Here is a 24,333-nt window from a genome sequence, read left to right on the forward strand (position 1 = left end):
AGAGCAAAGAAACTCAAATAACTTTCGTGGATATGAAAAGATATAACTGATCATAAACTCGAAGTTCATCAGATCCCAACAAACATACCGCAAAATAGTTACATCATATGGATCTCCAAGAGACCATTGTATTGAGAATTCAACGAGATTGCGAAAGCCATCTAGCTACTAACTACGGACCCGATGGTCTACAAAGAACTATTCACGCATCATCGGAGAGGCACCAATGGAAGTGGTGAACCCCATCCGAGATGGTGTCTAGATTGGATCTGGTGGTTCTGGACTCTGCGGCGGCTGGATGAATATTTCGTCGACTCCCCTAGGGTTCTGGTATTTGTGGGGTATTTATAGAGCAAAGAGGCGGTCCGGGGGGCACAACCCACCAGGACGCGGTTGGGCGTCCTGGAGCGCCCTGGTGGGTTGTGCCCCCCTCAGGGCACCCCCCAGGTGCAACCAGGGCCCATTGCCTTCCTTCTGTCCCATAAAAAATCATCATGAAGTTTCGTGGCATTTGGAATCCGTTTGATATTGATTTCGTGCGATGTAAAAAACATGAAAAAACAGCAACTGACACTTGACACTATGTCAATAGGTTAGTACCAAAAAAGATATAAAATGACTATAAAATGATTATAAAACATCCAAGATTGATAATAAAACAGCATGGAACAATCAAAAATTATAGATACATTGGAGACGTATCACACACCTATATAATCAGTGGGTACAAAATTCTACCTATACACGCACCCATGGGTATGAAACTTTACACATACCCATACCCAATGGGTACCCATATCCATTGGGTGCCCAGCGGGTAGAACAAATAGTACACATGTTGTTCACAATTTTACGCTCATTGATAGAACATTTGACAAAAAAAATCAATTATCCCAGCTCAATAACAGGTAGTGAGTAAATGAGCATTAACAAAATTTAGAAATCACAACATACTCTTAAGTCAATAGGAGTAGACGAGTCACATGACAAACTAATGACTAATTGACGGCAACTTAACATTAGTTCACAAACACGCAGGTATGGGTATACCCACGGGTACAATGCTATACCCGTACCCTACCCATGACATAACGGGTAGGATATGGATACTACCCATGGGTATAAAAGTGTGCCCAAACCCTACCCATGCACATGCGGGTACGGTACCCACGGTTACCCGTACTCACCCTTACTCGGTAACCTGCGTCCGCATTGAAGCAGCTGTTGCCGAGAGGTCGCGTTGGTCAGCGCCGCCCTCCCTCCCTCCGGTCACATCATAAATCAATGTCAGCATCCGCGTGCTCTGCGCCGGCATGAATGCGGCGCGGTAAGCGGAACGTGTATCGAAAGGTAAGCTCGGGAGGAGTGGGTAACGGGTTTTTGGTGGGTCAGAGCGGTCAGAAGCGGGCATGGGATCGTTCCGATCTCTCGCAAACCTCCCCGCGTTTGTCTCCGGATTACGGAAGAAAGCATGTCAGCACTGACAGGTCCGCATTGAATGGCTTCAGCGGTCCGGACAACATGGTCCGGACGGTTACAAGAGGTTTGAGGTCGCGTTGAAGATGCCCTAACAAGTTTACACTTGCTTCCCTCAAAATAAAAAATGTACACTAGCTAGAACCACCAACATGGATGATAGCTTCGCCAAACCTCAGCTCTGCCATAATTTAATTGATATATCTAGTTTTCCGCAGACATCAACCCCCCCCCCCCACACACTTTCATGAGCTAGGTTCTTTGAAGTGTTCTTGGTCAGATCTTTGGTTGTCCATGGCTACTATTCCGCCAATGCTGGTGGTAGTGGCGAATAAGTTTTCTCCAAATATCCCATCAAAGCGGTGGTTCTCTCGCTTTTGGTGTTGGATTTGGAGACATTGTTTGTGTTGTCTTAGGTCCTTCGGATCTGGGCAAGCACTTTGTGTGTCTTTAGGTTGGTGTCGAGATAATGATTCTCTTCCTCCTGCTTGTTGCAGTGGTGTTATGCGTAGCCAGCGGCGTTGACGTCGGAACATGGAGTAGGTCATAACCAAGAGTCATGCCGCCGCCACAAGAAACCTAGATCGCCTCTTCTCCTTTCACTGTGCAGTGTCGTCGATGGCTAGGAGGTCCTTTAGAAATGTGGTACCCTAGTGGGGCGCATGATATGGTGGGGATGGTCAGTTGTTGCACATGCGTTGGCAGCGGCGGTGGCTGGTTAGGGCTGGCGACTCAACTCCGATGTGTTGGCTTTGGCTACCTTTGATGGCGGACTGACGTAGCTTGGTCATCAGAGAAGGGAGCTTCATGATGTGATCACGAGCGTCGACGGGTCTCAGGTTGTCTTAGGGTCTTCATTAGGGAGGTGTGGTGACCCAGCATACCACTGCATGGTGTAGTATGCCTGTCGTTAATATAATGCCCATAAGACACCGTCTCATGAACCTTATATCCCTCAGAGTGTACAACAGAAACATAGCGGGTCTAGACCATCATTATATTACAACCTTTATTCAAACAAAGATCCAACGTTGAAATGATTCAAACTACTGGTACCAAAATGTGGGGTACCACTATTGATCCTGCGATCACTTATTTGGTTTAGATCATGCCACTCACATGATCAAGCTGGCTGCTACTACTATTCTACACTACTCTTGTTGTTGCTGATGCTCTGATCCATCTCCTCCGTTGTCGGCTTCGTAGGCGATGACGTAGTCGACTCCTTCGACTCCACCAGAAAGGTCTGGCTCCTTATAGAAGTACTCTCCAACAACATTGGGATCCCCCGGCAGCTCCTCCAAATACTCACAGTCTGGAGGGGAAATAGTACAAGGGATGAGTACAGGAGGTACTCAACAAGTTCATAGATATTCTGGGTGGAGATGCACTATAGCTACTACTGATTCCAAATAGGTCTCGACAATGGTTTTGGAAAATTTTTGCAGCACCAAATTTTACTTATAGCAATTAGTCATCAAACTTCACGGGTTGTTAGAATCTCCAATAGACTCCTTTCCCACCGCGTTCGCAGATCTTTCCCAGATCAGGGAGTGACGAGCCACAGTTCATTACACTCTGCAGAGGTGTGCTACTTTACCCACGAACGATTAACTTAGCCATTTTGCCTGGTCCGTAACCTTGCACATCCATGATGCGTGGCCGGGTCTAAGATCTGAGTCTTTCCCTCTCCCATGTTTACCAATGCCCCTGACCCTGGCTCGAGAGGTATTCCCTCTTTTGCCTAAAATCTGCTACAGGTAGAGTTTATACGGCCCCGTGACCGATGAGCATTTACGCCGCCCTGGCGATTAAGGATTGACGGCCCTCTGCCGATAGGGTATTTACAGCACCCATAGCCGACAGGATATATCGACTCCCTGGGCCGGTTATACGGATTTACGCCCCGTGGCAAACCTGTGCGAGGGCACATCGGTATGAGGAAAAGTTATTTACTCGCCCGGCCCATTCCAGGCTCCGTGGTCAACGCTATCGCTACGGCGCTGGAATGTCTGCTGATTTTGGTTGTTAAGCCCGGTACAATGGAACTCTACCACCGTGTTACCATCCTGAGTTCCATTGCCCACCAATGAATTGATAGTATTGAATATAATTTTATTTAATGCTATGAATAGATTATGCAAGGAGAGAATTTTGTAAAGATGCTTTTACGAAAGCATAAACAAAGGCATGCAAGGTACGAACTTGCCTGATGATCGATAGGTGGTGTAACTCGAGGCTTCGAGACTCGCGGTTGCCTCGGGTTCTGAAAACGACATATAGTCCGATAAGGACTAATGTTGCAAGAAAATATGCAAGATGCTATATGCATAGGATGACACGGCTTTTCTCCCCCTCTAACCCTCCAAGATTTTATTAGTGCATTTCTTTCAATTTATTTTATTAGATTATTGTTGTCAACTCTTATTTCCATACTATATATTTTATAAATAAATGGTTTATTTATTATTATTATTATTATTGGTAATTTGAGACACCTAGACAGTGAGTCATACTTGGTATTCAATTCTATGATTTTATGTGGATTATTTATTCTTGTTTATTTCTTAACTAAAAAGAATATTAATTATAATTAACATAGTTGAAATACTTGATTTTAAGATTGTATTAAAAAATTTTAGATGTGAATTTCCACCTTGTTTATATATATTTATTTTATAATTTTAGTTGATTTATAACCTTAACACACATGTATTGGTTTGGGTTGATCTGACACATACGTGATGTGGACTAGTACTAATTAACACATATGTGTAAGTAGAAGTGCACAGGGGATTATACGTGAATTAATCCAAGGGCTTGAGGTAGCACACACGTGTATTGGTTTGGTGGCCTGGTTCAATACACATGTACGCACACCATGGTTGGGTTCAGCCCAACACGTACGCACGCTGGCTAGAGTATTCCAGAATGCGCACACGCACTCGACTCTATCTCTCGCTCAGCTCTTTTCCTCTCGTACTTCTCTCGCTCGATCCCCGCTGTCGCCGCCTGGGTCGCCGGCCGATTCTGGCCGCTCCGGTGAGCTCCGGCGCCTCCCAGCACACCCATTGCTGCTCCTTGGCGAGCTCTACCAGCTCCGCCGCATCGATCTACTTTTCCTCCCTCCTGTGGTCGTCCCCAACTATTTCCTCGCTAGGGTTCCGGTGGTGGAGGCGGGTCTTGTCGCCGACGGCCCTTCGGGCGTCGCGGGGTTTCATCCGGCACCTCCAGCGGCTCACCCCAGGCGGGTCTTGTCGCCGACGGCCCTTCGGGCGTCGCGGGGTTTCATCCGGCACCTCCAGCGGCTCACCGTGATGCGTTGGTGCCCCTGGGGTGGCGTCTCCGTGCGGTGATGCCCTCGGGGTGGCGCCACCGTGCCCGGCGCTCGCCCTGGTCGTCGTGGTTGTGCTCCGGCGGCCTCCAGACCCTCTCCTGGATGTGGTGATGGTCACACCACAACCGTTGTGTGGCTGAGCTACAGCTATGGCTACAATCTCCCTCTGGTGAGGTCCTCCCGGTTCCTTCTCCATTGATTTTGCTCATGCATGGCCTTGGCCATGATTTGGGTTGGATGTGGGATTCTACTAGTTGCTGCTAGATGTTGTAATCAAGCATCAACTCCTACTGGAGCTCTCTGGTGATAAATTCATGCCGTTCTAGGGTCTGTCAGTAGCTGCCCATGTGTATTTGCTTTATTTCTGTGCTCACGTGATGGTCTGGTGGTATATGATTGCTCTGGATTTGCTAAGTTGGTCAGGAGCAAAGTGCTTAATATGTTGTTTGCTCCTATGTGGCTCTGCTATTCGTGTTAACTGAAGGATTCTTTAGTTATGAAGCTCCCTGGTTCGGTACACTAATCCTATTGTCTTTGTCTACTTGATTTCACTTGCTGTACTTCCCACTGCAAGTTGATTAACTGAATATGCTACTCTAGTTCCTGGAGTTGGTTACTTAATTCTGTCTATTTCCATTGGTCCGGCTGACCTTCGGGTAATAGCTAATTATACTTGTTGTTACAGGTTACTGCTATTATATATACTTACAGCAGCACTGCTAATGATACTAGCCCATGTGCTGGTGGATGTGGTGTCCTATTTTCAGAAAAATACCATGTGTAAGTGGAGTGCAGTGTTCTGCAGAAGCAGATATTCAGTTGGGTGCTAACCTATCTATTTCTTCTATGCTATCTTTACTCTACTTAAGAATAGATACTGCTTGTCTTGGCTATATTCTGCTTTCTTGTCTATTTTTCTATCCCTCTCTCTTCTATTAAACTGATAAGAACAGATGTTGCCTGATCTTATTGCTTATGATGCTGGTCTGAGGCCTCTCTGGGTTCTAAAGTTATTTTTGTGGCTCCAAGAACTCCTACAAATCCTGTGATGCATGACACAACATTTCTGTGCACGCCTGAGGATTCCATCACTCCTACCTCTGGTGCTGAGTAGCTTGGTCTCGAGGCTTTGGTTATCCTTCTTCTTGTGGTTAGCCTGCACTTCCTCGCTGCTTCACACTAATTCTCAGGTTTGGGTTTGGTCCAACTCCTGTTTGGTTCAGTTGTACCAGTGGCTATCAAACTCTCACTACGGCTGGGTTGCTCTATTTATAGTGCTCTGGACGGGTGACTCAGCTGTGTGCTTGTTGTGTGTGCTGCTAGTGCTGTCCTTGCGTGAGTCTCTGGTGCTGGTGGTGTTGACAGCAGCTGCTTGCTGTTGTCAAGCTCTCCTTGATGCCTATCTTGTAAGCTGATGGGTGGCTAATTGCTTGGTTACTTGGTCCTGGCCGGGTGGGTTTGATCTATATCTACTCCTGGCTTTATTCTGATGCTGAACAGTGGCTTATATCTACTGTCACTTGACAGGATATATGCTACATACTAATCCTAACCCACTCTCTCTAGTGTTTATGGTTGCAGGTTTTGAAGAAAAGAAGAAGATCAAGATTAAAATCAAGATCTTAGATATGATAGTATAGGAAGAATAGATAATTTAGTTTAGGTTATCTTTCCCGAATTCTTTACAATCCAAGAATGTATTCTCTTATTAATTATTCATGTATGTCATATGTAATATAACTTTGTAATATTTATCCGATTATCAATAAAGCTTTAATTTTCTTTATTGTTCAAAGCCTATATTAAATGCAATTCCAATTTATAATTGATTGGAACTTATGCACTCAAGTCCTTTTAACTTATTTGAATTATAATTTGAACCCAAAACTCTAAATAAGAGTGAAGGTCATGTCCAAATTATTTAAAATGCAAATTTAACTTAGTAATTTGAATGCAAATTTGATTTGGTTTTGAGTTGCAAGTTGATAATAACCCCAACCTATATGCCTGAATGCAAATAACATTCGGAAAAAAAATTCCCCGTTCTCTCAAACTACGGGTCATTAGAGGAGGTGAGACGGCAGCGCCATCCCTTTGTAGGAATAAGGTTCTCACCATCTTGTACCTGTTTTGTTGGTGTGTTCTACGGGCCCTTCTCGGTGTTTTCTTCTCTAGGGCAGCGATTTGCCTCGCACTCGTGGCCGTCAGCATCTTCTGGTCTACATTGATGACTTTCTGGCCATTCCTTCCACAAGTCGTCTGTCTTCCATGAATGTTATGCTTGCCACCTACAAATCGCCTACATGGCGCTAGCAGTGGGCCAGGCAGTACCGCTCGCTATGGGATTCCGTTGGTTTTTCCGAGAGATTCATAGCAGGGCTTTCAATTTTCGAACCAGTTTTTTTGGTTTCCTTTTTTTTTCACCTTTTTCCCTTTTTTGTTGGTTTTCTTATGTTCCTCCTTCTTTTCTATTTCTCTTTTTTTTCTAAGTTCATGAATATTTGTAAATTTTATGAACATTTTAAAATTTGTGGACTTTTTTCAAACTCGTGAATATTTTTCAAATGTGCAAGTATTTTTTAAAATTATTGAACACTTCTATAAATCCGTGAACATTCTTACAAATTCATGATTATTTTTAAATTCATGAAAAAACGAAATTGCTAGGTTTTTCAAACTTATGAACATTTATTTAAATTGTTTAACATTTTGAAATGCATGAATATTTTTTAATACATAGATATTTTGAATTCATGAACATTCTTTTGAATTTGCCAACATTGGTTTCATATTTATGAATAAAAAATTAATTCTCAAACATTTTTTAGTTTCTGGACATTTTTCAATTCACCGAGGTTTTTTTTTTACATTCGTGAATTTGTTCTTGAATTCATGGACATCTTCTGAATGCGCGATTGTTTTTTGCAAACTCGCGTCCTTTTGTAATTCAGGATTTTTTTTAGTTCGCGAACATTTTTTGAATATGCAGACATTTGTTAAGGGGTGATTGTTTTCCAATTCATGAACATTTTGTCAATTTTTGCTATTTTTTAAAAAAATATAACTATCTTTTGAGTTCTTCGATATTTTTTAATTGATGAAAAGGTTTGAATATGCAAATATTTTTTTGAATTAGTGAACATTTGTTAAATTAAAATAAAACCGGCCACAATAGGAAATATGGTATAAAAAGAAAATCAAAAGGAAAAAAATAATGCAGCCGCTCGTTGGGAGCCTCCCGCTTGGTGTGGCACACTAAGGGCATGTACAATGATGCTATCTTAGGAGTACCACGTAGGATATATGTTAAGATGGAAGAGCTAGAAATCATAACAAAAAATTTGTCTTCTCTTATTTAAAAGATGATCTCTTAGCACAATATGTCTCATCATTTTATTAGGATTAGCTAGTTATTAAATATAAGACTAAGAAATAACTCATTTTAGCCATATTTTTTGTTGTTGTCTCTAAACTACATGCAAGGTTAAGATAAAGCTATTTTATCAACCACTGTACTTGCCCTAGGCGTTTCCTATTTAGGACTACAGGCGCCTGTTTGTATACATTTCCCAAACGGGCGCCTGCAGCATCGAACTAGGGACGTCCTGCATTTGCCTACACTGCACTAACCGTACGTCCACTTAGCCCGTAGTGATAAGGTACATACATTTCCTTGTTTTCTTCTTTCTTCTATTCCTTTTTGCCTTTTTCATTTTCATTTTCTTCTTTTTTCTTCTTCCTTATTAGATGAAAAAAATCACATTAGTGAACTTTTATTCAAATCGATAATTTTTTTCATTTTTCGATGAACCTTTTTGGAACTCGATGAACTTTTTTCATAATTCGATAAACTTTTTTTAAAACTTATGAAGTTTTTTCAGAATGGTTGAAGTTTTTTCATTTTTTGATGATTTTTTTTAGAAAATCGATGAACTTTTTTCATAACTCGATGAACTTTTTTGAAGTTCGATGAATTTCCTTCAAAATTTATGAACTTTTTTCCATATTGACGAAGTTTCTTTCCAAATTTAATGAACTTTTTTCAAATATACTGAACTTTTCGTAGAATTCGTGGTTTATATATATTTTTGTGAACTTCGTTTTAGATAATTAATATCGGATATATGATATATATTTAGTGTAGTACTGGAAGAATGGTCAAATAGTGCTTCTTTCAGTTAGTGGACAAGTACGGCAGCTCATTCTAGTGGTTACGGCGACCGCCCGTCGGTGGTTATGTCCCGAGTTAAAATCCATGTTCTCCCATTTATAATACCCATGAGAAATGTTTTTGCTTTTCTCAGCAGGTTGCTGGGCCTGCTGGGCCGGTCCGCTACGATTCCCTTGTGAGCGCTGGTAGCCCCAACTGGCGCTCACAGCCGCGCTCTTGCGGTTGCTATAAGCGATACATGGCAGCGTCAGGGGCGGAGTCAGGATTTAGACATAGGGGTGAAGCTAAAAAATAATTTGTCTCACAAACTACATAAGAGTTTTAATCCCGATATTACTTGATGTCGGTGCAGGTCTAGCTATAGCTTATAGTGTTGAACAATTCCACGTGCGCGCCATGTAGATGAAGTTGTAATCAAATTACTCCAATATACGGCATAAAGTACCTTGGTACGGACCATTGTCATCATATGTATGTTTACGAACATGACTGATCATTGTCTAATTAAATAGCAGGATTTAGCTTGCATTCATATAGTTTTGATTGGAAAATCAATCGACAACGCAGACATACTTAAGCATCTTGAGCCAATATGCGTTGTATTTGAAAAAAAGTGACCAAGTCGCAAGAATCCATACCTAGCTAGAGTACGGAATTCAGGCCCAGCCCGTCTCATCTGCTCGTCATAACGGATGATCGTTCTTTCCATAGATCACAGGCATGTGGTAACCATCGATGGTCAACGTTGACGAAGCATGGAAGGATTCGCGCTTCCAAAAGATTGTGTGCGCCTATTCCCTAGCATGGCGATGATGGTCGACGTCAACGCCTGATTAAGCCCTAGCTTGGCGTGGGCGGCGGCGGCGGCGACAAGAGATAAGTTGGAGCGTGATTAGGTCAAACGACACAGAATGGAAACGAACGGCTGTACGTGTAGATGCATGTATTACGTATGGTCTTCGATCGATCGCGTGATTAGATTAATGCGTCCAATTCACTCACGGGAAAACTATGCCATTTGTTTTGGGCTTGGGCCAGCCAACAATAATATTGGGACGCATAGAGAAAAGGCCTATACAGGTACTAAGTAAGAAGTACATAGAAGATTAGTATTAGCCCCCGCTAAAAATCCATGGGGGTGGCCGATCCATAGTGGGGGTCTGGCCCCCGCTGGCCCCCCTACTGGCTCCGCCCCAGCGCCCCTCTGCCTTCGTCCTACTAATGGAGTAGAATTTGCTCAAAAAGAAACTAGTGGAGTAGAAGGCTAAGAGAAAACTAGCGGAGAATAGAACTCTGGGAAAAAAACTAGTGTAGAAACCATCCAACAGACTGATATGTATATGCGGGTCTGTTTGCAAGGATGTGCAGAATAAGATGCATTCCAACCCCATCGTAGTTCTCAATCATTCCGTGACACCGGGTGTGGCTGAACCATATACGAAGTTCTACCATCGATAAAAAGAAGTGTTTGGCCTCAGCCAAAAACAGGTTAATCCACTTCATTCACCAAGGACGTATTTGGTTGTCTGCATATGGCCCAGCCTGCCCCATGCGGGAAAGATTGAGCCCGTTTGGTTGTCTGCGTTTACTATGCGGCCCACATCGCATGGAACTTAAAGCACGTCCAGGCCAGACCCAGGGGAAACGCCCGAATTGGCAGTAGCTCGCGAGCCTGACTCGGGCGAGGCAGGGAAGGGCGACGCGCTTCTCCCCTCGTGCGAGCAGGGAGATGGAGCGAGCTCGCCCGCGTCGCCGAAAAATCGGCAGGAGGATTTCGGCTCACCTCCCGCCGAGTCCACCCCTATTTAGCCCCTCCCTCACCCCCCAACTCCCGCCATCATTCTCCCTCCGTTCGAGCTTTCCCGCCGACACGCATCGGCACCGACGAGCAGGTAAGCGACGCATCTTCATGGGCTGGCGGTCCACGACGTCGGCGCTCCTTCACCGGCCGGCGTTGATCTTCCACGACCACCCCCCTCGTCCTCGAGTTGTAGCCATGGCCTCTGTGAGTTCAATCCCCCTTTCTCTTTGTTCCTTCTAGCTAGATCTAAGCTGCAGCTAGGGTTTGATATAGATGCATGGTTGATTAGTGGTCTGATCTGTGAGCTGACATGGATGATTGCTATGTTGCGGTTGCAATTTGGTAGGGCTAGATGTTCAAGCATGTGGTAGGCTAGATTAGTAGTAGAGTTTGAAGTTCAACCTTGTGCTTGTGTTGATTCGTGCTTAGATCTGTGATTTGTAGCTATTGGTGGTCCATTTGTAGCATGTTGTTTGTTGTAGATGTATGTTCCTGCTCATAGATTGTCCGGTATATGCTTAGTATGATAGCAATGAAGCATGTGCTTGCTATGATAGTGATGAATCGAGGACTTCCCTGGGACCCCGGATGTCGAGGTCCTTGATGGCCCTGACAAGCCCTTCGTGAAGCCCTTCGACAAGCCATTTGACCCCGTCCATGATAGGAAGAGAAAGAGAGCAGGCCTGATGGAGGAGGAGATTAATGTCTTTTGCAGCATGACTGAGGCAGTGAAGGAGGTGGCAACAGCCACCAGGGAGTGCAAGCGTCCACCCTGACCTGGTCTGTATATTTTGCAGCATGACTAGGGCTCAAAAACTATTTGATGGTCTGTATATTTTGGTGAGGTGGTATATACTAACCCCTCACGCTGATGGTGAACTTGCAATGGTAGGACGACACCCTCTTTTGGATGTGGTGGTAGGTTAACACCAAGGTAGTGCTAGGTAGAAGTTGCTATGCCGTATGATCATGCATGCTTTACTTCTTCTCTTCTGCTTCATTGTTGTTTGTGTGCTACTTTACTTGCTACTTGTGGGCTTCGTTGATTTGCTGCTACAACTCTTGTTCTTGTGCATTGCTAGGGCAAGTGGTATGCCGTGTTCATCGGTAAGGTTCTAGGGGTTTATAGTTCATGGGAAGAAGCCAGTGCACAAGTGGCATCGTATAGCAACAACAGCCATAGAGGGTTCAAGACTAGGCAGGCAACAGAATAAGCTTACTCCGACTGGCTGCGAAATTATGGAGGCAGTAGTGTTGACAGTGGCAAGGTTGGAGGTGTCAAGGTGGATCGTCAGTTTGGGCTGAAGCTGAAGAATTTCATCATCTTCGCCCAGTTCATCGCCATTGTTGTGCTGTGACTTTGGTGTAGGTGTGGGTAAGCTCACCAACTAGGGTACAAGGTAAGCAAAACATGTACGCCGTATGCAACCAAACACCGTGTTCATGTGCTGCTTGGGCCAATACAGGCAACCAAACAAAGTGCACTTGCGTATTACCTAATGCAGGGACACTAGATGCAGACAACCAAACAACTTACAGATGGCGTCTTAGGGCCTGTTTTTGCTCAACCAGACTGGGTTGAGAAGTGTATGCGATGCAGGAACTGTAGCAAACGGCAACCAAACACGCCCCAAGTGATTGATCTTCGCTTCGCTGAACAACAAAAACCACCATACTTGTGGCCTTTTCCACACCCTACATTATATCTGACAATACTCGCCTAGACCAAATCACAGCAATTGCTTGGTGCCTGCCCGGTGTCCAAAGGGATTTGTATGCCAGTGAGCTGAGACTTTGCAATTGAGGCGTTCCAACAGGATGGAACTGGAACAGATGGGGAGCAGGTATAGCCTCCTCCAAGCAACGAGAGTGGGATCAGTGATAGTCATCGTCACCATTTGCGTTGATAAAGATAGGTTACCAACGATTTAATTGAAGAAACAGGAATACAGGATACAACACAAGATCAATGTATTTGTATAACTAGTCTTAGCTCTAATCCAGGTGGAGTAACAATCAACCTGCAGGTGTTCTAGTGACGCCAATAAGGTACACAAGCATAGGAAAACTGGTAACTTGTCAAGAAATGAAAGCACATGTGTGGTATGACAGGACCTACACAGTGAACAGCTATGGTACCAACACAGCAGAGAACAACAATGAGCGATGAAGACGAAGGACAACATCTACAACGTCGCAAATCTACATATTGGATACCTGCGGCAACATCACATCCATAACATGGCACCGGGTACAAGGCCCCCCGACATTTAACTTGACTGAAGAGGGAACTTTCTCCAGGATGTATCTCTTGACGGCACTGAGTGCTTTATGTGCTTCCAAGATCATACGCCGGCTTGTGGGCATGCATTTACCGGATTCTGGGGCAGAACACCTAACAGACTGACCAACCGCCTCCGCACCAAATATGCAGTCCAGTGTGAGGCTTTCAAGTGACGTTGCATTCTTGAGGATATGACATGTTAGCTCAACTACGCTCTTTGCAGAGCAAAAGCCATCGATTTGCACCTTCTTGAGCCTCTCATGTCGCCTGTGTTCAGGAATCTGCCTCAGATGTGAGGAGGGATCCTCAAAAACCGAATCATGCCGCATGTCACTCTGATCTACCTGCATAGCATCAAATAAATGCCAGTCAAATTAAATGTCTCCATGGCAGATACTAGACACCTTTGCAGCGTGAACAGTTAACTCACACTTAAGATGAAACTCTCCAAGACAGGACAAGCATCCAGAAATGAAGCCAAGGATAAATAATCATAGGCCGGGGTAACAGCCCCACCATCATCCTCACCAAGGTAGATATTCAAGTGCTTTATGTGGAGGAATTTGTCAGCTACCATTGGGGTACTAACCCTCTGCACAAAGATAACTCGAATTAATCATATTCCTTCCTATGAGTCATAAACACTGGAATCTAATAATGTGAAGCTTCAGAGTATACCTCACAAAACGAGTATACAGTAAGAGTCTCAAGATGTGGTGCGATGAAAGGTAGCTTAGTGATAGCATAACTCACAGCATTGGGCGCAAATGAATACCCCACCCTTAAGTCTTTTACCTTTGATGATTCTCCAAGCACGAGTTGTACTGGTTCACCAAAGAAGTCAAAAATGGAGAGGTGTGGAGCTGTGCTCTTTATCACTCTCAGCTTGTCGCACTGAGACACAGTCAAGCAACTAAGCCGCTCCAGCCAGAATGGTATCTCCAGGCAGATTAGCTTCATGCAACAGCTGACTTCTAACTCCTCCAAAGCAAAACAATTGGAAATAAGATGCCCCAACTCATCCCCCGTGATACAAACTCCATACAGATGCAGCTTTGTCAGGCTTCTCAAGCAATCAAATCCAACCGGGGGGCGGAAGGCACAATTGGTGAGGTAAAGATACCAGATTGAGTTTCCACACCCATCAAGTAGAGCTGAACACGGGACTTCATACATTTTCCTATATTTCGTAGGCAGCAAAAGTGTGACTTCTTCAATCCCTGGTGTGATAGCTTTCTGGAGCCAACTATTTAGATGACAAGTGTCGACATTGTAATGATCACGGATTACAAACTTGAGTATCTTCACACCAGTGTCTGAGTGATTTTTCAGAATATGATCAACTCTGCTAGTGAAACCCCTTGCTATATCGATATTTTGGCCTTCTTTCTGTTTCAAGCCTAGTGTTTCCTCACTGAATATAAGCTTGGGGTGACATCTCCAAGAACGTAGAAATGTGCGTGATACACAGGCAGAGCAGGCAGAATCACGCAATGGCATTAGGGAATGTATAAGGCACCAGATATCCTGCACAAGCATGGAAAAAATAGTTGATCACTGGGATTGAACAATTTTTAACAAATAATAGTGGAATGATACAGAGAAATGTTAAATCCCAAGTGATCTGCTCGCACTTGTACAAAATGTGCTGCACATTGAGGAAGGTAAGTGCATTGAAATGTAATTTTGGTAGATAAGTTCAGCTCATTACCGAGATTCCTTTTCTATGTAAGAGTAATGTAGGTGGCTTTCACAGTTCGTTGCAATTTGTATGATCAACTACTGGAGTATATCACTAAGAAATTAATAATGTTGGATTTTTTCCCCATAACCTATTCTTTTTTTCAACCAATTTCATAACCTATTCTTTGAACAAAACCTAGAGTAGCCAACTACTCCCTCAGTCCGGAAATACTTGTCATCAAAATGGACAAAAATGTATGTATCTAGATACATTTCTTTTTGTCCATTTTGATGACAATTATTTCCGGACGGAGGGAGTACTATAGAAGGATTAACCACATCTTTCAGAAAGATCTGTAAAGTACAGTACATTTTATCCCGTACCTCGGGTAGATTGGGCAATGACCATGTCGACGAATCACCACCCTGTGAATGATCATCTTGTTGGCAGCGTGAGCCCTGTTTATCTGGCACTGCGGGAACCGATTCATCTGTAGCACATGGGCTGAGCTCCGGCCAAATCCCTGTCGGGCTTGAAGTCGATCTGGTGATGGGCAAAATGGTAACAGTACGGTCCGCCTCCAGCGATTCGAAAGGCGACAAGGGCGGCGCGGGGGGCGTGCTCGTCGGCGAAGCGAAACGTGAGGGATCCGCTCCGCCGGCGCCCAGGCCCCTCTCCACCTCACCGGGGAAGGAGGCTTTGCCCCCGGTGGCCGGAGATCACGGTTATCCCCGCCGGCTTTCACCATGGGTGGTGGAGGCGCTCCTACATACGACCGGGGCTGGAGGTCTGTGTGCGCCGGTGTGCTCGTCGCCGTCCGAGGAGGGGCGGTCTGCGGGAGTGCTGGCGGAGATGCGGCAGCAGGAAGCTCTGCGTCTGCCGGTGGCGGCCTAAGACTCGGGAGTTTGTCGTGGTGATGGGCCATACCCAGAAGTGGACATGTTTTTTTTAGGTGAGAATGTGGTCGATCCGATCCGGTGCTGGACCGTCCTGATCCTGGGCCTGGGCTTCGTAACTTTTTAAGCCCAGACTAAGTGGTCAAGTGTTTTGTATCAATCTGTCTAAAAAAAAAGTGTTTTTGTCTTAAAGAAAACAAAAATCTCTCTATTACAAAAACAGTAACTAGCTAGCACATGCGCCGCTTGATTCAAAGAACGAGCACAATTTGTAGTTCATGGACTGATGAGCCCCCGGCTTGTCTGGTTTCCAAATTCATAGACGATGTAATTCCTATTTGAAATCAATAAAGCTAGCCATGATGGCCTTCCCTCAAAAAAAAAAAAACTCTCGTCTGTCATGGAAGCCAAAGCTCATTCTTGTTTGGATTTGCAGGCTAGCACCAGTGAGTGATTTTATTTTATTTTTGCAAGAGAATTTCCGATCCATTCATCAATCATGGCAGTACATAGCACACTAGAGGTAAAAAAAATTAGAACTAGGTCCATGGAACAGTGAGTGATATCTCGTCGAGTCAATTCGAAATGCAACTGCCTGCATGCCTTTCCTTTTTTTCCTGAACTGCGCCGTCATGATGTTATTGGACAGTTCCCGTGGTTAAAATATCTTGTTATTCGAGTCATGCGAAACCATGACATTATTCGACAGTTACTGTGCCGCAGGTGCATCTTCTGTCACGTAATCACTAAATCACATATGATTTGACACAAGACCTGAAGCTGTCCAACCTTTTGAGGCACAAATGGCCTCATGCAGATGAATTACTCACCAATGACCACAAGTTTCAAATTCTGGCAAAGAATCATTCAGCCACTCAGTTTCGAACAGAAGCGGAACTATTCATGCTTCAACTGGGAGGAGGGGTAATGATGTACTTCCTCCATTTCTAAATACTCTTTGTAGAGATTTCACTACGAAAAACTGCATACGGATGTATATAGATGCATTTTAGAGTATAGATTCACTCATTTTGTTCAGTATATAGTCCATAGTGGAATCTCTACAAAGACTTATACTCCCTCCATCCCAAAATACATGTCTCAACTTTGTATTAACTTTAGTACAAAGTTGTACTAAGTTTAAGACACTTATTTTGGGACGGAGGGAGTATCACACACAAAGTATTCACACATATGCAATAATGCAAGCATGCGTAACAAGCAACAATGCATGCTGTAAATGAAACAAAAGGGTACGACAGAACTAAAACATCAAAGTAGAGTGAAATTATTTGGAAGAAAAAAAACTCCCTACTAATTTCCTCGTCGATAAAAAAATCCGGTTGGGCGGTCTGGATTGATCGAATGATTATGGTATAGACATAGATAATTATGCATCTGTTCTGTAGTAAAAAGTTCAATCTAAAGACATTACTAGTCTGATACACACAAAAGTTCAACAGTTTTGAGTCACATATGCCACAGCACAGCTAAAATGTGTCTCGAAACGACAGAATGTTTCAGCCTATAATTTGGTATAGAACTAGCAGAGTAACAGTGAAAAAGGGATGCTACTCGATCGAATATGTCCAATAGGCGGATAGTCAACAATGGCCAACCAACCTAGCATCTAGAGGCTTCACTTCAGGGTACTTTTGCTGTAGATGAGACATTCCATTCCACATTGCTGAAAAGACCAGCAAAAGCAGGGTGTATATAATCTGCATATGCGTCAGGTCCACCACTACTACATACGCTGATACGCCTGAAGGGCATCCCATCATCCTGCAAGTAGAGTGAAAATGATTTCAGTGAAACATTTCAATAGATCAGCTATAATAAATCATATAAAAATGGAAAAAATGCAACGGACAGAGGCACGTTTTTAAGAATGATCTCCGATGCTTCATAGTCTGGTAAAAGAACATATATGAAAGAAATGCAACGGATATCAGTGTTATTAATTGTAAATATGCAATGGTTGATTCAATAGTAAATAAACTATGTACTCCCTCTCTCCCGAGTTACTTGTCGCACAAATATAAATGGATATATCTAGAACTAAAAATATGTCTAGATTTCTGCGACGGGTAATTTGGGACAGAGGGAGTATGACATAAATAACGAGTTACAAAAAAGAAGTATGATTGGGGAAAAGCATTGTTAGTCCCTTCTAAAAGTCAAATCTTCATCTTCTTTTACAGTTGAGTGCAAAAGAAGTGCTAAGAAAGCACCACATCATTTCAAATCCTTTGTGCCATCCAATAAGCATTCAATGAGTCAAAATGTATCCTTCCAAGTTCAGAGTGTAAGGCATATAAAAATTCTAGAGAATTCTCCTTTACAGACTAGGCTATACCACAAACTTCTATAGTACTCTCCTTAAGAGTCTTGCATCAAACCGCCATAAGCTTTCTCTGCATATTTATCAAGTAAACACAATTCTGGGTACTAAAATTAAGCATACATTGTCGATTGTTCTCCATTGTAGACCCGCAACATGCAAGAGGGTTCATCATTTAAGTAGTCATTCTCCATTCTAGCCATAAATGGACAGACTCGCACAGGGGCCACTATACTGTATGGTTCTAAAATTCTAGCAGACATACGCCACTAGCAAGAGTTGTTACGAAGTGTGGCTAAGCAAAAAGTTAGCAAGAAGTGTGGCAGAGCTTGGCAAAATGTTGAACCTATGACATGGGCCATACGAGTATTAAGTGCGGCAAGCCACAAGCGTAAAGATGGCAATTGGGCCCATGGTTATGGCCGCCTGTGGGCAACCGACCCGAATGGGTAGGGTATGTGCTGTGCTCTTTCCCCATGGGTTGTATCCATGGGTAACCCGGTTAGTAGTGGGTAGGGTATGACTACGAGTTTGTGCCCGTGAGTTACCCATGGGTCACCCGATTAATATTAGTGCTTAAATATTTTGTTTTTATTTTACATGACATGTTGACGTTTTGGTGAAGATTTGTTTTAGGGTAAAATGCATCTATCTTGCTTTGCTTATTGCTCCAAAGAGATCAACCCATAAATGAACTAAATGCTACCTAAGTAGCTTCAACAGAGCAACACGTTGGCCAGTTGGGTTGCTCGAAAGAGATAAACCCATAAATGAACTAAATGCTACCTAAGTTGCTTCAATGGAGCAACACGTTGGCCAGTTGTGCCTCCAAAGCTAGCGTGTGCTGCTTTGCATGCACAACAGCAAGTTAAATATGCAGCTGGCCAGCTGCTTTAGTACCACCTCACCTAATCGAGCGCACGGGACGTGGAGCTCTGGATATATGACTATATGAGACTAGAAGAAGAACCAACAATCATCCGTTCGGAAGTGTGTGGCGCCAAGTATTGGGCATGAAGTAAATATTAAGAAAAATACTAAAAAACCAGTGGGTGACCAGTCAGGTTGCAACATGGGTGCCATTAAAGATACATGGATAGGGTCGTGCATAGGCGCTGGACCATATGATGGGTTCAGGCACGGGTCTGGTGAAGGTCGACCCGGCGAAACCTGATCCGATTGCCATCTTTACACAGTTGTGGTGCAAACCAAACATGTACCGACAAATATGTAGCGTGCCGTGTGCCTAAAGTTAGGAGTGGCAAACATCAGCTGGGAACCAAAAGTCCCGTAAAGGTGACAAGACTGCGCGAGAATTATTTTCTGTCCTATCTAATCATAACACGACCTCCAAAAACCATAAAAGATTATTGATTCCCAGTAACCACCTGCCTAATACTCAAGAAATTGCATCACAGCTAACATGCCAGCAGGAACAGAAAGGAACTAAAACAGACACATCCGAATAGCTGTAGTGAGACCAATTCAACAACCCTGGACTTTGAAAAGAAGTCATATAGTGTGCCTTTACCATGCCAAAAGTGGCACATGAGCCATATCAGTGCATGGTCCAGCAAACAAACACAATGGCAGTAAAGTAAATATCATATAAATGTTAAATCCTTACCTGTTAGTACACTAACCTAAATACGTATGCAAAACATATGCACCCAAAAACCCTTATCACCCAAACCATGAATCTGTGAACTGTGGCCATTACCATTACTCTCTGTTGATTAAGGAGAACAAACTAAGCATATCAAGTTATGCTCACCATAAAGCAAGTTATGTTTGCATAATACCCATAGTTATGGTTATGTCAATCAGGCTCTTAGAACCTTCCAAACTGTGGAGAAGCAAAACATTGGTGCCAGTTGTAATACTTAGTACAAAACTACAAATTGGGCATTAGTAATATTAATAACAATAAGAATGATACAAAATTTGCCGGTGTTAGATTCAATAACTCACTGCCAAGCCTTCAGAATTGGGACCCATTAGAACTGGAGGCATGGAAAACCTTGCCACGTGTTTCATAACTCTCACGAACGAGAAGAAAGTCAATGAGCCAAAAATCAATAATTTTGCTTATATACACCCCAATCCTTTATTATTGAATAAATCCAGAACAGCATATAAGTTTCCGGACATAGGTGGCGAACTTTAGAGATAATGATAAAATATGCGCGAATCTAGGTTTCACTCTATGCACTTCGATTTTGGCAAGAAAAAAAAGGTAGTTCCACTTAAGGAAACTGCATTGATTCCTTCCAGATACTGCAATGCTACAGGACATCAGCGATGATCTAAATAGTTTGGCAGTAATGATGTGCAATAATCATGTGAAGTGATAAATTACCTCCTAGAAAGTTAAACTCTGAAGCTCAGAATGAGTTCATTTCAAGGCTGTATGTCCGCCGCTTGAAAAGCACCTTTGCCGCTGTTCGATATGGCTCCTCAAAGGCATCTGAGATCCAGCTAGCTCCTGCCGGACCAGCAGCCTCAACCCCTCCTCCCTCCCTCAGCACATCGTCACTTGGTCTGATCGCCACCAGCGTGGCGCCCTTCAGCAGTACTCCCCCGGGAAGTTCAATATGCGGGGCATACCAAAGCCTCATAATGAGCGCTGGCATGAGCGTGCGGTGTGAATTGCCAGAAACCGACACAGGCCGCACTCGCAGCTCCTGTAACTGCTTCTTGTCCATAGTGAGCACACCCTGCCCGTCAGCATCCGTGAGGTTCAAGCTATCAAGCATTTCATGATCGGCAATGATTGGCTGCAGCAAGTAATGCCGAGCCGATGCAGCAATGAGCGAGCTGATGGTCCAGACGACGCGGAGCTTAAGGCCCCCATTCGTATGAAGCGACTCAGGGATGCTCGCCAGTTCTTCAGGCTCCCTGTTGTCATCCAGAGATGTAGCCTCGCTGTCCTCGGCATTAGGGGACGACATTGGTGATTGCAGCGGTTTTGACGATACAGAGGACGCGCCGAGGATAACACAGCTGCCGAGGGTGGACCCAAAGTCGGCCTTCCACTTGAGGAGCACGCCGTCGTCAATGCCGAGCTCTCCGGTGGGCAGCTCGATGCGGAGGCTGCGGAGCTCCTTGAAGGAGCGGAGGACCTCGGAGGGCGAGTGGTGGGAGACGTCCCCGGCGGGCGGAGGCGGCGAGGCGGGCGGCAGGGCCACGGAGCGCCGTGAGACGATGGCCAGGGTGGGGGAGAGGATCTGGCCCAGCGCCTGGATGGGCCTGACGATGCCGCCGAGCACGAGGCGCGCGATGTGGGCGAGCGCGCCCCGGCCCCGCGACGGCGCGGCGGCCTGCGGGGAGCCGGCCGAGGAGGGGGCCGGCTCGTCGGGAATGACGCAGTCGACGCGGACGAAGACGGAGTCAACGAGCGGGACGAGGCCGTGGAAGCGGCGCGAGACGAGCGCGCAGCGGCCGAGCGCCTTGACGTCGCCGATGCGGTTGAAGACGTCCAGGAGCACCGCGTCGGGCAGCCGGTCGAACTGGTCCTCCTCCTCCCCCTCCTCCGCCGCCACCGCCTCCCCCGCCGCCGCGCACGGCCATCCCTCGCGCCCTTCCTCCATGGCCCCCGCGGAGACGCCCGGCCGAGCCAGCCGGCGGCGCAGATCGGGATCCGGGGAGGGACGGGAGTGAGTCAGCCGCGGGTTGGGGGATTTCTGGTGGAAGCGAGCGAGCTCGCTCGCGAGTAGTCGGCACGGGGCACGGCACGGCGGCTGCGCGTGAGGCGAGGTCGGGCGCTTGGTCTTGGTTTTGGGTTGGGTAATGGGTACCCCCCTCTCCTTGGCCCTTGGGTGGTGGGTGCGGGCGACGACGCGTCACGTGTCGGGCTCGACCGCTGATCGCGGAGGTAATGGGGATCACCCCACCACCCCACCCCCCACCGTGGTGTCTTTGTGGTGCGGGCGTGTGGACTCGCCTGCCTGACTGACCTTGGAGATAGATAGATGGTGGCCGAACCCGTCGCTCTCGGCCCAAAATTCCGACGGCGACCGCTCCGGCCGAGGCGACGGCAGCCCAATGCCAATGGGGATGGGATCATGACGTTTCCATGGTTGTTGACCTCGCGTCGTCGTGCCGCCCGCGGTGCCGTGCAAGGAACAACCCCGCACCGCAGCCAGCTGATGGAGACCGGGACCGATGGCCCGTCCCAGGCGCCTCCGGAGCCGTCCGATCCTCCTGACGCCAACAAGGGATCAGATCGACCGTACGTGCGGACGTAAATGGCTTCCTAACTCATTCTCAGCCTCTCAGGTGTTTTGGGGCGATCGATGGGAACGGGATCTTAGCGGCGACCTACGATTAAACAAAGCGAAGAAGCGGGGGTGTTGTCAGAAGAAACAGCTCGATATATGGATCGAGGAGCTTGCTGACAGATGCGCTGTGCGAGTGGTGGGAGCCAGGCTGCGGCAGCGGGCACGCGAGGAATCTGGCCGCGGAACTGACGCCGCCGCTTCGTCCCCGCTGCAGGGCGGGGCGGCAGGCAACGTGGCCTGCGTCGCTAGCTGGCGTGCCTGGTCGGTCGTACGGGGAGATCGACGGAAGCTTCCGCGTCAAGCGAGGCAGCGGGGTGGATTTTATTCCATACGCTAATCAAGTGCGGTAGTTTGAGCTTGAGTGTGTTTCACCTTTCCTCGTGGAATGGATGCACAGCTTCCATCCATGGTGTTTGGGTGTGGTGCACTCGTGTGACGCAACGCAACGGCGACCCAACAACATGCTTGTATGTTAGAGCATCTCCAATAGCATGTGTATATTTGGATGTCTATATATTCATATAGACACTGTCTAAAAAGATTCTTTCATATACACGTCCAGTTTTACATCAGAATGTCTATATGCAGGGATCAGTGGGTGTCGCTGGGGAGAGAAAGAAATCATGACTGCAGCTGAGTTTAGACAACGCCTTCACATTGTCCAGGCGTGGACATTGTCGAGGTCGATATAAAGGATGTGTGTATTTGGACGACCATATAGACAAGCTGTTGGACGCCTGTTTTGGGGTCACGTCGTGGAAAACGAGTATAGACATCCATATAGACAAGCTATTGGAGATGCTCTTAGAGCATCTCCAGCCGTTGGCCCCTCAGGAGGCGCTAAAAATCGTTGTCTGTGGACGTACCGGCGCTAACCGCATGCTGAGGACGTGATGTTTCCCGGTCACCGCGTCCACGTCTTTTTTCAAACAAAATCCGGCCCCACATTCGCACAAATAAGACGCAAATTCAATCAAATTTCGGCGAGTTCATAACATATATAAAATATTTTACAAAAGAAAAAAATCCCTGAGAGCCAGGTGGTCTAGGTGTAAAAAACCTTCGCGCACAAAACTTTTGTCTACTGCTGAAATTTGTTTACAAGTTTTTACACTCCACAAACCTTCCATGGAAGGATTGGGTCTTACACCATTCGCCACTTCATATTGGACATGGCAAAAACAGCTCCTTCCTAGCTAAAACCATCTTCAAGCATTTACAGAGTTTGAGAGAGATTTCCCAGTGCACTGTTGGAGACGGTTGCTCTATTTTTTTTGGTTAGATCGTTGGCTAAAGCCGAGACCCCTGGCTTTAGTGTACCATGCTCTTTTTTCTCACCACACAAACCAAAATGCCATGGTAGCCACTATTTTGCAGGATGGGATCGAACTTGCTCTTCGTAATCGACTAACCTCTATTGCGATTGCAGAAGTTGCTTCTCTAAACTCCTTGTTGCAGGATTGTACACTCTCTCAGGTTTCGGATGATCGTTGATTGCTTAACGGCGCTGCCTTTTCCATAAAAGGAGCATATACGGCCCTCTCGGATCACCTCTTGGATCCCATGCTTAATGATATTTGGGACTCAAAGGTACCCAAAAAGGTTACGATCTTCGGTTGGCTATTCTACCTTGATCGCCTAAACACAAGGAAGAATCTGCATAAGAAGAGCATACTGGACTCTGCAGCTTGTCCTAGATGTAATCACTTGGTGGAGGATCGTGAACACCTTTTTTTACTTGTCCAGCAGCTCGCTGGATCTGAAGAGCAGCCGACATCTGTCCTCTTTTCACACCCATCACCAGTCTCTTCAGTACGACTCTTCCGGGCTCGCTGCTTACCACGGTCCGCCCCTTCATGCTCCTTATGATTCTTTTGGAAAATCTGAGACGCACGCAACAAGAAAGTTTTCCAAAGTCTAGATATTCTGGCTTCAAACTCCTTGAGAGCTATCTTAGATGATTTGATTGTTTGGTCTCATAGACTTAAATCTGAAACTTTAAAGGGCCACGCCGGTCTGTGGCGTGAGTTCCTATCATCGCAACACTCTTAACTATGTAA

General features: G+C 45.5%; 2 protein-coding genes and 1 long non-coding RNA gene across 3 annotated transcripts; 1 reads left to right on the forward strand and 2 right to left on the reverse strand.

Moving 5' to 3' along the window:
• Nucleotides 1-4,396: 4,396 nt before the first annotated feature.
• On the forward strand, nt 4,397-6,599 carry LOC119269143. The gene is made up of 2 exons (XR_005133478.1): nt 4,397-6,003; nt 6,089-6,599. It is a non-coding gene; the product is annotated as an uncharacterized LOC119269143 (long non-coding RNA).
• Nucleotides 6,600-12,755: 6,156 nt separating this feature from the next.
• Nucleotides 12,756-15,658, reverse strand: LOC119269144. The gene is made up of 4 exons (XM_037550912.1): nt 15,137-15,658; nt 13,748-14,596; nt 13,500-13,661; nt 12,756-13,413 (listed from the first exon to the last, which is right to left on the reverse strand). Exons 2-4 carry the CDS (start codon nt 14,567-14,569, stop codon nt 12,988-12,990), a joined length of 1,410 nt encoding a protein of 469 aa, XP_037406809.1. The 5' UTR covers nt 14,570-14,596; nt 15,137-15,658; the 3' UTR covers nt 12,756-12,987.
• A 1,321-nt stretch (nt 15,659-16,979) lies between these two features.
• LOC119269145 (F-box protein At4g18380-like) lies at nt 16,980-21,911 on the reverse strand. Its single transcript, XM_037550913.1, has 2 exons — nt 20,353-21,911; nt 16,980-17,434 (listed from the first exon to the last, which is right to left on the reverse strand). The coding sequence occupies exon 1, from the start codon at nt 21,581-21,583 to the stop codon at nt 20,378-20,380; it is 1,206 nt and encodes a 401-aa protein (XP_037406810.1). The 5' UTR covers nt 21,584-21,911; the 3' UTR covers nt 16,980-17,434; nt 20,353-20,377.
• Between the last annotated feature and the right edge of the window lie 2,422 nt (nt 21,912-24,333).

This window comes from Triticum dicoccoides, chromosome 3A, assembly GCF_002162155.2.
Source record: "Triticum dicoccoides isolate Atlit2015 ecotype Zavitan chromosome 3A, WEW_v2.0, whole genome shotgun sequence".
Classification (NCBI taxonomy): domain Eukaryota; kingdom Viridiplantae; phylum Streptophyta; class Magnoliopsida; order Poales; family Poaceae; genus Triticum; species Triticum dicoccoides.

Bases quoted from the DNA above. Each gene is read 5' to 3' on its own strand.
- LOC119269145 (XM_037550913.1), bottom strand. From the start codon at position 21,583: ATGGAGGAAGGGCGCGAGGGATGGCCGTGCGCGGCGGCGGGGGAGGCG.
- LOC119269144 (XM_037550912.1), bottom strand. From the start codon at position 14,569: ATGCCATTGCGTGATTCTGCCTGCTCTGCCTGTGTATCACGCACATTT. The intron at 13,662-13,747 runs GTATACTCTGAA...ATCTTTGTGCAG, and splicing joins CTGTATACTCGTTTTGTGAG to AGGGTTAGTACCCCAATGGT. The intron at 13,414-13,499 runs GTGAGTTAACTG...GATGCTATGCAG, and splicing joins TGGAGAGTTTCATCTTAAGT to GTAGATCAGAGTGACATGCG.